This window comes from Mauremys reevesii, linkage group 14, assembly GCF_016161935.1.
Source record: "Mauremys reevesii isolate NIE-2019 linkage group 14, ASM1616193v1, whole genome shotgun sequence".
Lineage (NCBI taxonomy): Eukaryota > Metazoa > Chordata > Testudines > Geoemydidae > Mauremys > Mauremys reevesii.
The window spans coordinates 6357473-6373455 of NC_052636.1; the positions used below are offsets into that span (position 1 = coordinate 6357473).

At 52.2% G+C, this 15983-nt stretch overlaps 1 protein-coding gene across 1 annotated transcript in view; it reads right to left on the minus strand.

Annotated features, from left to right (window-relative positions):
- The window catches only part of LOC120381404 (zinc finger protein 850-like), a gene marked incomplete at both ends in the record, with an annotated part of 157976 nt that overhangs the window by 7521 nt on the left and 134472 nt on the right, over positions 1-15983 (minus strand). The window contains 2 exons of the mRNA XM_039499594.1: positions 2489-2493; positions 13068-13646. Of these exons, the coding sequence (XP_039355528.1) occupies positions 2489-2493; positions 13068-13646 (584 nt within the window). The remainder of the gene's footprint in view (positions 1-2488; positions 2494-13067; positions 13647-15983) is intronic.

Sequence of the window (15983 nt, forward strand, 5' to 3'; positions counted from 1 at the left end):
TAGGGTGATAACAGGGCCTGGAGAGGCTGGCTGAATCTCCAGCAAAGCAGTGTGAGAAGGTGTGATGGAGTAGGGGCTGTCTGTGTGGGGGATGGGAGAGCCGGGGATTACTTTAGGTGAGAGACAAGTGCTCAGCCTGTAACCTGAGCCAGGGAGCAGGGAGGGGTATCAACACCTTTTCCCGGGAAGGTGGACAAAGGAAGGGGACAGCTGGAGGAGTTTAGTTTTGGTTTTGGGCTGGGTGGTTGGAATTTAGGGGACAAAGCTTCCTGGACCCCAGAGGGGCTTGATTGAGGGGTCCTGGCTGTGCCTCCAAGCTCTGTTTTACTGGCTGGCTGAGAGTCACTGAGAGTCCCAGGCAGAGGGGTGCAGGACCAGACTCCCCCACACTCCGTGACAGAAGGGCCAGCCCAGCTTGAGGGTTAGAGGGCACAGCGGTTCCCAGAAGCCCCCCAGACTGCACACCGGGGTGACAACCCATCTCACCCTAGAGTACACAAGTCTCAGCAGGTTTGTCACATCCTGTCCTCTCCCATTCCGCATCCTAGATAGTTCCTGCCTCCCACCCTCCTATACATTTACTGCTCCTCTCCCTCCAAGCAGAACCCACCACCAGCTCCCTGAGAATCCCTTACCTGAGCCAGCTCCATTGCAGCCATTCCCTTCCCGCTGGAAGGAGGGGATGATTTGGGGCGAAATGTGGACGTTATTCTGTAGCCTGCCAGGGTGAGAAGGGCAATGTGAGAGAATTCAGATAGGGTTTCTGTCCTTTCCACATGTCGATTCCCCCCAGCATTGTTCCCTGCTAATGGACATTCCAGGTTCTGCCACACTGTGAAGCACAAAGTGACCTTATCCCAGTACAGGCCTAGCCCCCTCCCACCAGGGTGTAACCCTCTGACACATGGTGAAACCCTCCCAGCAGCAGAGTCTCTCTGTTACACTTATCAAGTTTGTGGATGATACCAAGCTGGGAGGGGTTGCAAGTGCTTTGGAGGACAGAATTAAAATTCAAAATGATCTGGACAAACTGGAGAAATGGTCTGAAGTAAACAGGATGAAATTCAATAAGGACAAATGCAAAGTACTCCACTTAGGAAGGAACAATCACTTACACACATGCAAGATAGGAAATGACTGCCCAGGAAGAAGCACTGCAGAAACGGATCTGGGAGTCACAGTGGATCACAAGCTAAACATGAGTCAACAATGTTACACTGTTGCAAAAAAAGCAAGTATAATTCTAAGATGTATTAGCAGCAGTATTGTAAGCAAGACACAAGAAGTAATTCTTCCGCTCTACTCCGCGCTGATTAGGCCTCAACTGGAATAGTGTGTCCAGTTCTGGGTGCCACATTTCAAGAAAGAGGTGGAAAGATTGGAGAAAGTCCAGAGAAGAGCAACAAAAATGATTAAAGGTCTAGAGAACATGACCTATGAGGGAAGAATGAAAAAATTGCGTTTGTTTAGTCTGGAGAAGAGAAGACTGAGAGGGGACATGATCAGCTTTCAAGTACATAAAAGGTCATTTCAAGGAGGAAGGAGAAAAATTGTTCTTCTTAACCTCTGCAGACAGGATAAAAAGCAATGGGCTTAAATTGCAGCAAGGAAGGTTTAGGTTGGACATTAGGAAAAACTCCCTAACTGCCAGGGTGGTTAAGCACTAGAATAAATTGCCTAGGGAGGTTGCGGAATCTCCGTCATTGGGGATTCAGAAAGAAAAAGGTTGAGAACCCCTGGAGTAAGGGATCATCTGTCACGAAGGTGAGCTCACCTGCGTGGTAAGATATATGGGATCACCCAAGGAGACTGTCTGTGATTCCATGTTAATGCTGTTACAGTGCCTGAAGTGTTTACACTGGATACTTGGTGAAATCTCCATACAGACCTCACACCCAATTTGGGGTTTGTTCCCTGCTTCTTACCAGTCTGCCTGAGGCTGGTGCTCGTGCTCTCGAGTCACTGAAGACAGCGTTACAGAGAGAGGGTCTGTGACTTCCACATGGTCAGTAAACAGGTCTGTGACAGAGCCAGGAACAGACCCTGTTAATGCCAGAGCCCCGTCACCTGCAGCTTGGAAAGCCCCCAGAGCACACTGTATTAGGCTGGAGGAAGAGGTGTGCAGGGACTGCAGATGAGCAGCCCTGCCAAGACAGCCTGTGCATCCATGGACAAACCACCTCGCTGGGGGGTGTCTCCTGGGTCAGGAGAAGTCAGTGTCCAGCCCTGTGGGGCTGTGCTCCTGGCTCATACCTCCAGCACTCACTGCTGCCCCTCCCTTCCCAGCTGCACTGTTCAGCCAGCCCCAGGCCTCTGTGAGGTCACTTCCCCCTGCCCCCACCTCAAACCTTCAAACTGGGACATGGTGTACCAGTGCCAATCAGAGTGCACTAGTGTAAATTCTGTCTGTACTAAGGGTTTGCACCAGTGCCTAAAATACCAGGGTGGCAGAGACCTTCAGAAACAGCAGTACGGTGGCACTAGAAACTATTTCTAGCTCGGTCACAGACAGCCTGGGTGACCTTGGACATGTCAATGTTTCTCCTCCCAACTTCAGTCTCTTTACCCAGCTGCCACTCACTGGGGTCTCCTCTCTCTCCAGAGCTTCTCACCACTACAATCTGTGTGGGTGTCCCCAGAGCTAAGGCAGGTCAACTCGGGAATAGTCTTACAAGGGGGGCTGGGGAGTCTCTTTCCCTGGAAGTTTTTAAGAACAAGGAGGACAAAGCTCTGTCAGAGATAATCTACATATACTTGGTCCTGCCTCGGCAGAGAGAGCTGGACTTGATGACATCTTGAGGTCCTATCACGCCCTACATTTCTAGGATGTGATGCGATATATACGTATAAAAACCCAACATACAGAATAAAACCCACCACAACATAATGTCAGGCAATTCAGGGGGGAAAAAAAACACAACCTACACTCCACAGCATAAAATGACAATACAAAGGAGAAGAAAGCAACAGATGCAAACAACGACATCCTAGGACAAAAGTACACAATGGAAAATAGCTCAACTCAAACCAACACAGCACAGGTACCAAACAAGCTGAGGCAAAACAACGCACCACAAAACTGCTACAAAACATGGTGCGATCACAGTTCCAAATGGCACCATGCAAAACAGCTCAGCGTAGAACAGGACACAGCACAAAAGAGAATTATTTCAGTGTAGGCCTGGAAGGGATCTTGAGAGGGCGTCTACTCCAGCCCCTGTGATGAGGCAGGACCAAGTATCCCTAGACATTCCCAGACTGGTGCATCTCTAACCTGGTCTTAAAAACCTCCAGTGTAGGAAATTCCACAGCCTCCCTTGGAAGCCAATGCAAGGCAAACACAGACCAAAACAACGCTGCACACACACACGCTGGGCTTGGGTTAAGGGAGAGGCAAGAATTCAAACAATCTGGGTTCAGTTCCCAGTTTTGCCCCAAATTCTCCATGCAAACTTGTTAGACACCAGCGGCTGGCCCGTGCCCACTGACTTGGGCTCACACGGCTCAGGCAGTGGGGCTGTTTAATTGTGGTGTCCATGTTCCAGCTGGGGCTGCAGCCCAAGATCTGGCACCCTCCCACCTCGCAGGGTCCTACAGCCTGGCTCCAGCCCGAGCCCAAACATCTACACTGCAATTAAACAGCCCCTTCGCCTGAGCCCTGTGAGCCTGAGTCACCTGGCATGGGCCAGCTGGGGGGTTTTAGTGGCAGGGCAGAGATACCCTTGGTGTCTGTTCAGCACCTATCACAATGGGGACCCTGATCTCGGTGTCTGTGCAGAGCCCTGCACAACAGGGACCCGACCTCAGTCAGGGACTCTGCTACTCCCGGCATTACAGGATCCCGGATTTTGTTTAGGGCCCCTGCAGCATCTGGCAAAATGTGGGGGCAGGATCTCTGTCAGGGTCTGTGCAGTGCCCAGTACAGTGGTGGGGTGTGATCTTCATTAGGGTCAGTGCAGTGCCAGACCCAACAGGGACACCGATCTCAGTGGCGGTCTCTTAAGGGCCCAGCACATTGGTGGCAGGGTTGTGGGTCGCAGTCGTGCGCTGCCGGGCCCACGGGGGGGGGGGGCATGATCTCAGTCCAGGTCTCAGTTTTACCTGGCACAACAGTGGGGTCTGATCTCACCTGGGGTCTCTTCAGTGCCTGGCAGAACAGGGCCCAGATCTCAGTTGGTGTCTCTGCAGCGCCTGGCAGTACGATAGGAGCCCTGATCTCAGTCACATACCTGGGGAGAAAAGCGGGAAGATTTTTGAGAATTCGATATCAGTATTTCAGAACTGAGGAGAAAATGGGGCACAAACTAAATATTTGCCAATATAAGAGAGAAGCACCAACATCTGGGAGATTGTGTGTCACCATTTAACAGTTGAAGAGAAAAGATGGGAAATTGGAGGAGATTATACAAGGATATTGAATCAACAACAGAATGTGACGGATTCTTCTTGCCCCACACTCACATGGCCGGCAGGGAGCCCTGGGTGATGTCTTTTCACAGGGGACAGGAGGGGGCTGAAGTGAGAAAGTCACTATCAGTGGGGAGGGGCTGGCAGTGGGGTCTGGGAATGGGGGCTACTGGGTTGGGCAGGGTGGGGAGGAAGTAGCTGGGAGGAAACCTGGGGCTGGGCCAGCTCCATGGGGACACTTGCTCCTCCCTCCTTCCTGGCCCTTCCCAGGCCCCGTTGCCAGCAGAGTGGCCCCCAGCGCAGCCCAGAGGTGTCCCTGTCTCAGGGCCCCCCCAGACTCTCACCATTCACCCTCTGACAAGAACAGGAATCCCTCGGGGCAAACATATCCCACCCGCACAAGGACAAATCAATGCATGTGGGAATGGGGGAACCCCCCCAAAACTGAGACATGAACTGTCCACTGGCGAAGGAGAGAAAATGGGGCACAATCGGGGGGACAGGGAACTTCTCAGGGGTTGGGGAGGGGTCACCCTGGGCGCTGCTCGTGGCTCTCTAGGGAGAAAGGGGGCAGGACGGGGAGGAGGGGTCCCCACGGGAGGGCAGCGGTAAATCCGAGGGGATCTCAGCCCCCTTCTCGCCCCGCTCCTCGGGGTTCACCTGCCCCCCCCCCCCCCCGGTTAATGAAGGGCTCTCCCGCCGCGATCTGCGCATGCCCAGAGCTCCACCGGCACTAACCCTTCTCCGGCCCGGGAGAGGCTCCAACGGCCCCGCGCGAGCCAGGCAGAGCCGCAGCGCTCAACGCTCCTTTCCAGCCCGGCTCCGGCTCCTCTGTCGACGTCACTTCCGGTCCAGGGAGAGACAGGAACTACAACTCCCAGCCTGCCCCGGGGCCGCTTCCGCTCTCTCCAGCCCAGGGAAGGGAGGGTTCTAACCGCTGTTACTGCGGGGTTTCTCCAGCTGGGCCCCGCCCCCCGGGTAGCCCCGGGCTCCGCCCGCCCCAGCCCCGCCCGGAGCCCCGGGGTGAGAGACCGCTGGGGGCGGGCACGTGACTCTGCCCGGGAACCCGGGAGAAGCCTCGGAGCCGCCTCGGCCCCAGCGGAGCCGCAGCAGGATCCGCCCCCCCCCCGCTGGGATGGGGGGGCCGGGGCCCGGCGTGGGGGTCCGTGGGGGGTGTCGTGAGGGGGGAGAAGCTGGAGCTGGGGGGGGAAGGTCAGTGGGACGCGGGCGAAGGGGGGAGGGGGGTTAATTGGCTCCTGTCCTCTTGGTGCCACTTGCCTCTCGCCCCGATACAAATTCTCCAGTTCTGCCCCTTTTCTCGCTCAGTGTCTCACCCGGGCTGTAAAATCCGGGGAGATTCGCCCCTTTCCCCGCCAATGAGCCGCTCTCCCGTCTCCCCCATTTCCCCCTGGTCTCTCCAGGAGTCTGATTCTCCACCTCCAGTTGCAGGTCGTGACACGTTTTCTCTGCACAGCTCAAGGGTGGATGTGCCCAGCCCTGAGGCTGTGGGTCCTGGAGGTGAGTATCGCTGGGGGCCTGTTGGCTGCAGAACAGCCGGGGTGGGCGTCTCTTGGGGAGGCGGGACGGGGGTTAGAGGGAGCCTGGTGCTGTGCCAGGGGCTCCGTCTGGGCTTCCCCGGCTGGCTCCTGGCATCGCTGCCGTGCCCAGTGCACAGAGCTGGGGGAGGGGGTCCCTGGCACTAGGTCAGGGGATGCCAGGGAAGCAGAGTGAGGGGTCCCACTGAAAAGCATCAGGGGGTCCCGCTGGGTGGGGGAGGGGATCCCAGACAAATGGCAGATCCTGCTGGGGGGGAGTCCTAGGCAGGCAGTGAGGGACTGAGTTCCCAGTGGGCGGGTCCCTGCTTGCTGGGGGCTCATGGTGGGGGGAACCCTCTGGGATTCCCAACCTGACACTCATGGTCTGGTGGGACTTCCCTGGCCGGTGGGGCTTTGAGGGGTATCTGGGGTCCCTGGCTGGGGACTCTCAGGGCTGTGGGCTCTGGGAACTTCTACTAACTATGATCCTTCTCTCTGATCAACTTGTGCCAGAGTCCTGGCTCCAAGCACTGCCGGGCATTCCCCAGTCACAGGCCCTGTCACTGTGATAACTTTCTGTCCACTTTTCAGTCACTGTTCGTGTGAAATCACAGATTTTGCTTTTCTCCTCTTTTGAAAACTGCAGGAACTTTCGGTTCTGTTTGGAAAATTTGTGCCCCCCCAGTCCTTGTCCTCGATCTGGGGGGTGAGGGAGGTGGGAAGGGGGTCAGCACTGCCACACAATGGTCCCTTCCACAGCGTTCTGGACTCATTCTTTCTGAACTCTGGTTTCATTGAGACCATTGTTAATCCAGAGTCACTGTATGGAAAGACAAGGAGTGACTCCGGATGGACAGTGGGGCAAATGAGATTAGCAATTCTCCCTGTGAGGAGGGGCTCTCGTTAGCTGCTCTCCCAGAGAGCTAAAGGAGGAAGCTGCTCAAACGCTCTGTCCCTCTCTGCTCAGGATATTGGGGTTCAGCTTCCTGGGTCAGAGGCTGCAGCCTCCATTGTGATCTGGGAGACCAGGCTTAGCAGCTGCTGCTCCCCCAGCGGGGTTCTGTGCTGGGAAGTGACCTGGATTAAAGCTGCTTCTCTGCCTGGCCCAGGGGATGACTTTCTCCAGCTGGTCCTAGCCCCCTAGGGCAGCCCTGGGCCCTGTTAATACTAAATTCTGATCCAGACATTTCAAGTAACTGAAAGAAACAAAGGGAAAATGCTGGGGTCTGGCCTTAAAATGACTCTACACAAACAGACCCCCCCCCTCATTTCTCGTCCAATTAACAATTGCAGGAGCAAATCCAGCCATGGGGGAGCAAACTACCCAGGAATGGGACTTACCTACCAGATGGGCAGGGAGAGGGGAAAAGGAGATAGAAGGAGAAAGAGACTGAAAGGGGCTGTGGGAGAGAAGAGTTTTGAGAGAGATTTCCAGATCTCTAATCTGCCCAGACAGATGTATTGCTGCACCCTGGGTAGAGTCACTTTCCTGTGGAAAAGATGAGAATCAGACAGAGGAAAATCCAGTTCCTGACTCCATATCCCTCCTGCTGGGGTGTGGCTGCCGTGGGGTTAGTGTCTGAGGGGATCCCCCACAGTGACTCCTTTCGTTCTGCTTTTTTCTAGCCTTGTGTTCAGAGACTGTTACGGGGTGAGGGGAGGGAGAAGGGCGGTTAAAATGTCTCTGTGGGCTTAGCCTGGCAGGAGAGGCCAGGTCTACACTGTACAAAGAGATGAAGCCTTTCTCAGCATGGCAGACTCTAGGGTGCCTGTCTGCAGGAAAGGGCCTGGGGGAATCATGCTGTGAAATGAATTAAAGCCTGTTCTGAAACCTTCACAACTGCCCTTCTCGCCCTGCCAGGCTGCAGAATAACATCCATGTTTCACTCCAGTTCATCCCATCCTCTCGTTGGACAGGGGAGAGAAATGGCTGCAGAGGAGCCAGTTCAGGTAGGTATTATCAGGGGGGTTGCTGGTGGGTTCCTCCGGGGGGGGGGAGAGGGACAGCAAATACGTGGGAGATGGGAAGGTTTGCACAGGCTGGTTTGCAGGAAATGCACAGGGTAGAGAAAGGGAGGAGGACAGGGGTGTGCTAAACCTGCTGGGAGTTATTTAATATGTGGCCTAGATTCTAGGAACAGACCCAGGAGGTTCGGCGGTGGAAATGCTCTAGTTTGTGGAGCAGAAAATAACCCAGCTGCATGGGGCTGGGAAAACTGACCAGACTCGTAGTGCTGGAGCCCAACCTGACTAACCAGCGGCTGCTGTGAGATATGAAGGAGGCACCCACCAGTGAGGCTTAGGGGAGATTCCCCTCCCTTCACATCCAGCTCTTCAGAATGGGGAGGTTGTTGGGCTTCCTACCAGGGAGCTCTCCCTGGACCCTGCTAGGGGCTCCATCTCCTGAATCAGTCTGTGGCTAGTAGGGGGGTGATGGCTCTGCTGGGAGAGAGGAGGGGCTCTCGCTTCGTCCCCTCCCCCTGGTGTTTCCTGGATGCTCTGAGCAGGGTGGGGGTGGGACTCTGACTGCAATCCACCCAGAATTTCTGTTTGGCTCCTGTCCCCCATGTATAGGGGGGCTGTGAGTGGGGCAGCAGGTACTGAGTGTTGGACTCTTGCTCTTTCAGGGGCCGGTGACCTTCGAGGAGGTGGCTGTGTATTTCACCAGGGGAGAGGGGGCTCTGCTGGACCCTGCTCAGAGAGCCCTCTACACTCAACATTTTGCTGTCCAAATGCATAAAAACCTAGCAAACCTGTCCATCAGCTGAAATCAGTTCCAATCCTCTAAGTGTCTAGTTTATGTTTTCATCAATTAAACAAACGGTATCATTCCCTGAAGCAGAGCTCAAGTTTGAAATACAGGCAGCATAGAGCCAATATTCATAATGTCAACTACAAAAAAAGATACACATCTAGAGATAGCATCATTATATTCAGCCAATCAGAACCTCTCCATAGACCCCTTACACGACCACTTCACTGTAATATTGGCTGCAAATATAGAACAGTGGTCGCAACGGTGATCTATACAGTTACAGATTATGTCAATAACATCACAGGAGGTGACACAGCATCAGTGAGTCTGATACTGGAATACTGCCTCCAGTTTTGGTGTCCTCATTTGAAAAGATGTTGTGAAATTGGAGCTGGGGCAGCAAAGAGCCACCTAATGTTCTGAGGACTGGAAAAAATGCCTTCTAGTGAGCTATTGAAAGAGCTCAACCTGTTTAGCTGATCAAAAGAAGATTGAAAGGTGACTTAATTGAAATGCCTTAATGGAGAGAAAAGATTGGGTATTTAAAGGCTCTTTAATCTAGCAAAGAAAGGCATAAGAAGACGCAATGGCTGGAAGGTGAAGAAAGACAAATTCATATTACAACTAAGGCACAAAAATTCAACAGTGAGGATGATTCACCACAAGAACAAGCTACCAAGGAAAGTGGTGGATTCTCCATCTCCTGATGTCATTTAATGAAGACTAGATGCCTTTCTGGAATGTGTTTGCCTTAAAAGTAGCTATTGTGTCCTACAGGAGGCCTGTGATATGCAGAGGGTCAGATTAGATGCTCTAATGGTCTCTTCTGGCCATAAAGTCGACTCATTTCTGAAAAACCGAGTGTAGCATTGGGAGCAGTGTCTGATGTTTCCCTGTCTAGCCAGCTTGCTGACTAGAACGAACGCTCCTGGAGTGGGGTGATCCACAGGGAGTAGCTCAAACCTCCAAAGTGCCTAGGCAGGGGCAGGACATTAGCCTAGCAAGGGAGGGGTGTGGCAGTGACATCACAAAGGCCTTTTGCAGGACCTCAGACTATTGGTCAGAGGTGGTGGGGAGGTGGTGACCTCACAGAGAGATGCTGACATCAGCCAGGCAGGACATGGGTGAGGGGCAGGGAAACCTCAGAGACCCCTGTGGCTTTGCTTCAGCAAGTCTCCTTCTCCAGGTCTCTCTCTGAGGACTGAGAGAGTATTTGGGTTCACGGATGTGAGCACCAGGAGGAACCTCTTTCAAGTTTTCTCCTTCCCTTTTAGTGATTTTACTAGAAAACAGCCGTCCCTGTTTAGAAGGTAAGAGCCTCCTGGAGGTTTGAAAGCTGTTCAGTCTGATCCATCTGGTGACAGTTGAATTCTAGGCATGGAAGACACGAGCTTAAGGAGGCAGAACTTTATTCTGCACCTGGGATTTTGTCCCTTAGAATCACTGGGGACATTAGGGTTTGTTCTTTTTGCTTCCCCTCTTCCTCCCTCCTCTTTTTCTCTTGCTTCCTTTGTCCTTTTACCTGTTCCCCTCCCAACACCAGGAGGGTGTGTGTGTGTGTTGCGGGGGAGTGCTCTGCAGCTCCCACTGTGGGAGGTCCACCCAAAAATATGGGGCTGAAATAGTGCTCGGGCAGTGATCCCCACCTGGGCCATTCTTTGGGCTCGCTGGTGAGAACCCTCAGCCTCCCGTCCTCAGTCTCTATCCCTGATTGGCTGAGCAGGGGGTTATTGACAGGGACGAGACTCAGGTCCTTGGTGCTCTCTTTTAAGAGCAAGGAAATAAGTCAGAACCAGTTCTATGTTTGATGAATTTTGCTGCTTCTCTGCATTAATGGTCTCTCAGGAGAACTGCAACGTTAGAGAGAATCGTGAACTGCTCAAATACTTGCTGAATAATTACTATCACTGTTGTTGGTCTGGAGCTCATCAGAGCACTTTATTCAGGTCATTCACTGTCTGAAATTCAAGATCTGATGGTAAGTTTGAAAATCAGGGCTCTTGGGTTCTATTCCCAACTCCGCCACTGGCTGGGTGTGTGACCTAAGACAAGTCAATTCTCCTTTCTCAGCCTTAGCGTCTCCCTCTTTCAAGTAGGGATAATAATGATCCGCTCCTACCTACCTCACGGTGCGTGGAGGTAGGGTCGGCTCTAGGTTTTTTGCCGTTCCAAGCAAAAAAAAAATGTTGGCTGCCCCCACCCTCAGCCCTGGGGTCCCCCGCCAGAGGAGCCTGCTGAGCCCTGGGCTTCCCCACCCCCACAGCCCCCTGCCACCCCAGCCCTGGGCTCTCCCCCCGCCCCCCGACACCCTGTGCCAACAACATAGGTTTGTTCCCAGTCCGCCCAGGCTGAGCTGCTCCCGTTTATACTCCGTCTCCAGTCGGCACATGCCCAGAGAGGGTGAGGGGGTGTGGCCTCTTCAGCCCACATGGCGCAGTTAACCCTAGCAGTGCCAGGTCAGGGTGGATGCACCTCATCACAGACAGCATTTCCCAAATGTTGGGATTAGCTAGGAGATCTCTTCAGGAGTAACCTCCTGTAGGGACTGGGTCACAAATACCTTGGGAACCAAATACCTGGGCGTTTTCCTAGTTCTGAATCACTTGCTGTGGAATTCTATCCCTGGATCATCTGAGACAATATTGACTTAAACAACTGAACTACCCTGTGCACTTACTTCGGTCAGTTGCACCCATTTGGGGTCTGCTGCTGTTCACCTTTTCAGAGTGGAGATTTAAACATACGACTGTTTCTTTGATAATATGTCCAACAGCTTGGAGTATTCTCTCCTGTTGACTGAACTGCATTTGAATTTTCTTCATGTCATCATTCAGGAATAGGGGGAAAAACAAACCTGAAGTAAAAAAATGGTAATTTGTCTGAAATTTCCCAAAAAATCTGAGCTGCATTCTGTCAAACAAAACTAACATGCAGTTATATGACCAAGGAGCCTTCATGAAAGATAGAAAACCCATATCACAGAGAGGTAGAAGACACTTTCATTTTAATTTAAAAGTGAAATTCCAGACTAGGTTACATCTGATGTCTCAGAATCAGGATGAGAGATTCTCCCATGATCCACTGAAACCTGCTTCTCCCAGCGCTTTCTCATGCATCCGACGAAGTGGGTATTCACCCACGAAAGCTCATGCTCCAAAAGTCTGATAGTCTATAAGGTGCCACAGGATTCTTTGCTGCTTTTACAGATCCAGACTAACACGGCTCCCCCTCTGATACCTTTCTCATTAGTGTTATTTACAGGAGTTATAGCACCTTCATAACGGGAGAAAAACAGCCGACCTTCCCAGAAGCAGCTTTGCCATTGAGGGAAAAGGGGATTTGAACGGTGCTTGGGATCCATTTGAAATCCCCTTCCAAGTCTGACACTTTCATCTCCTGCCAGACTGACTCTGATTTAGGATCAAAGACGTGTACAAGCACCATTCCCAAGCATGGACAGCCAAGAACATGACCCCACCAGACACGCTGGGAAGCGAAGGAATACGAAGGGGTGAACTGAGCATGGCTCAGGCACAAGGTAACAGTTCTGGGGTGATGGGGAAGGATGGAATGTCTGAGTCGCCCCATCTCCTTCCAGTGTCACAGAGCCTAAAATGACCCTTATTTCCTTGACACTGCTCCAGCTCTTCTTCATATTTAAATATATTTTAAATGAGAAAAAAAAGTCAATAAAATAACTGCTGTTCGGCACAATCCAGGGTAATGTGAGAACAACTGGGAATGAGACAGTGTCTCCTCAAAGAGGAACTTGACGTCTCTAACACTAACTTTGCACTGGGAGGAGGAGTACAAATGTGAATCTCCAGGTTTGTTTAGAAAAGGAAATGTGGTGATGGTTAGCTCAGACAGGAGGAAATGTGCATGGTAACTCCACCGACTATCCATGGCCCATGTCTTTAGTGCAAGAATAGTTCTCTTTTTACATCAGGAAAGTGAACTCAAGCTAGCTAACTCCATGACAACCACAGTGTTGAGACCCAGGTAGATTTTATCTCAATGTAGCTGGTTGAAGACACCACCCATCTCCCCCACCTGGGGTGATGACATTCCTGGTAGAAAGGACACCTCCCATGACTCGCAGGACAATGGAGTTGATACAAAGGACCACAGGATCCACCCCAAAGACGGGCGAGCTTCAAAAGTGGGCAACTCATGTGTGGGAGCTGAGGGACTACAATGTGCAAAAGATGCAAACAGCCTTAACACTCACTACCTGGGAACTGTCAAAAGAATTAAAGAAAAAATCTCCTGACAGCTCTAGAGAAGGTTTTTATGAAGTTTATCTCCTTTACGGATTCTCTGATGTTTAGAAAGGCCTGAGCTATGAGTGAAGCTTTTTCCGCACTCACTGCATTCATAGGGTTTCTCTCCGGTGTGGACTGTGTAATGTGTGACAAGGGTTGAGCTCCGAGAGAAGCTTTTCCCACACTCACTGCATTCATAGGGTTTCTCTCCTGTGTGGCTCCTCTGATGCATAGTAAGGTTTGAGCTCCGAGAAGCTTTTCCACACTCGCAACATTCATGGGGTGTCTCTCCTGTGTGGACTCTCTGGTGAGAGATAAGGGAGGAGAAGTGACTGAAACTTTTCCCGCACTCACGGCATTCATAAGGTCTCTCTCCTGTGTGGACCCTCTGATGCCTAGTAAGGTTTGAGCTTCGGGTGAAGTTTTTCCCACACTCACAGCATTCATAGGGTCGCTCTCCCGTGTGCGTTGTCTGATGAGAGATAAGGGCTGATCTCTGAGTGAAGCTTTTCCCGCACTTGCAGCATTCGTAGGGTCGCTCTTCTGTGTGGATTCTCTGATGAGAGTTAAGGGTATATCTCTGAGTGAAGCTTTTCCCGCACTCACGGCATTCATAGGGTTTGTCTCCTCTGTGTATTCGCTGATGCCTACTAAGGGCTGAGGTACGATTGAAGCTTTTCCACACTCACAGCATTTGTAAGGTGTCTCTTTCGTGTGGATTATCTCATGTCGAATAAGGGCTGAGCGGTAGTGGAAGTTTTCCCACACTCACTACACGTAGTCTCTCGCTTTTCCGTGAGGATTTTCTCCTGGGACGTAGTTTCCTTGAGGTCCCTGTGAGTTCCCTGACAATTAATGGGTTCATCCACTCTCTCCTCTGAGTGGTTTCCCTGCTCTCTCTCTGGTCTGTGGTAATTTTCACCAGCTTTTCCCTGCTCATGGGGCTGGACACACTCTCTTTGGCTCTTCGCAGTAATTCCCCATGCGCCGGTGAGCTCAGCATCTTCCTGGTGAGGATTCTGCTCCTCGCTCTCCCTCACCACCCCATCACCTGCTAGAAGACAGGAGAAATCTCAGAATTGGGGATGGAAAGGCAGAGAACAAACCCAAGTAAGTGCTGGAGAGACAGAAAATAAAAATCAGGGACTCAACTCCCCCTAACTCTTCCCCACAGGGGACAGTGGAGGATCAATTCTGCTCCCCACCCAGGACCGGCCTTTAGGGGCCGTGCAGGTGCCCACCCAAGGGGGCCAGGCGCAGGGTTTGGATTCCCACCTGACCTGCTGCCGAGAGGCTCGCTGGGCTGATGAAAGCGGCACAGGGGCAGATAAGCAGCAGTGTGTGGGAAGTGGGAGAGACCTGAGCTGCAGGGGAAATTGGACGACCAGCCGTCAGAGCCAGGTGACTGCTCCGGAGCAGAGGGCCCCTCTCCGCCCTGCTCCACGTGTGCAGCTGCTGCTGTTCCTGTCCCCACAACCCCCGTTCACCCGGAGTCACCCCTGTCCACCCCGACTGGGAGCATCCTCCTGACTGCTCTGCAGGGGGGAGGTGCTGATTGATGGCGGGGTGATCCCCTCCCCCCAACCCAGGTACCCGATTTCCACTGAGCTGGGGTGACGGGATGGGGGAATCTGCGTGTGCTGCTGCCTCTCTGGGGCCAGAGCTGCCGGCAGCTGCTTGTGTCTGAACAAGCCTAGTTCAGGCTCCTGACCCTGAGAGCTTTCTTAAAGAGACAGCGTGCTCACTCACTCAGGCACACACACAGAGTCCTTTACACACTCCCTTCAACATTCACACACTCTTTAATATCCTCCCCTCAACACACACCAGGGCTCCCCGCATCCAGGTCACTTCCGCACCTGGGCTGTGCTGACACATCAGTGAGGACTGCATTCCTGTACCAAACAGTCACTGGAAGGGGGCAGACAAAGGCCTTTAGGACCAGGCGGCCGTCACTGTCAAAAGATCATCTCCCTCCTGCAGGTCACTGGCAGCCTGAATTTGTTCCTTATCCTCCCAGAGTCTGGGGGCTGGAATCAGCACTACCCAGCCCCTCCGTATGTAGCAGGAACAAACACAAACCTGGTCTTTAAAACAAGCTGTCCCCTTCCTTCTCAGGGAAGATTTTTCTGTGATTGAAGTTGAGCTTCAGTTCCCCTCTCCTAGGGGTGGGGCAGGTGTGGGGCCAGCTCCCAGTGAGATCTGTTTTCACCTTTGCCCCCTTTCAGTCACTCTGGGATGGTAACTCTGCTCCCAGCTGTCAGGCAGCTTCCAGCCCATCCACCCTGCTCATTAAATCTGTGGTCATATGTCACTCCCTCTGCCAGCACTCACAGCTTGCAGGAAAGCTACTCCTGCCAGATGCATTGGTGGTATAGTGGTGTGCGTAGGTGCCTTCTAAGCAATTCATCTGGGTTTGATTCCCAGCCAATGCAATAATGGCTTTTCTCTTCTGTTGTTTCCTCATCTGGAAGTGGTTTAATTTCAGTCACATTGTGTTACAATCACATTATCTATAGAACGAGACAATAAATGTGTCGAAGTCCAGCAGGTCATACAGGCTGGAGGCACACAAGGGGCTGGAATGTGTCATCGGAGAAAGACAGAACACTTGGAAACCTGCATCTCCCATCCCCTGGCCTTGCGTGTTATGATTCCAGCTGCGTGAGCTGTTTGTAGGATGTTCCGGCATGGTGGGGAAATGAAGTTTTGAGTCAGTTTTTGCTCCTGCAGGTTCCTTTGCTGTTATAATTATAATGACATGAACAAAAGGGAGGCAAAATAAACATAAACCCCAAGTTGCAATACAGGTGGGGAAAGAGAAGATCACAGTTAAGCCAAACACTTCAAAATAAAAATTAATACTAAAAAAGGGGCGGGGGGAAGAGATCAGGTATGTGGAGATCCCCTTGATATTTCAATGCACATTGTTAGAATCAAAGTTCAGACTTGACACTGGAAAACCCGCAACTACCTGTCTCTCTGAACACCTGTGATGAGCAAGATGGAGTTGGGACACCT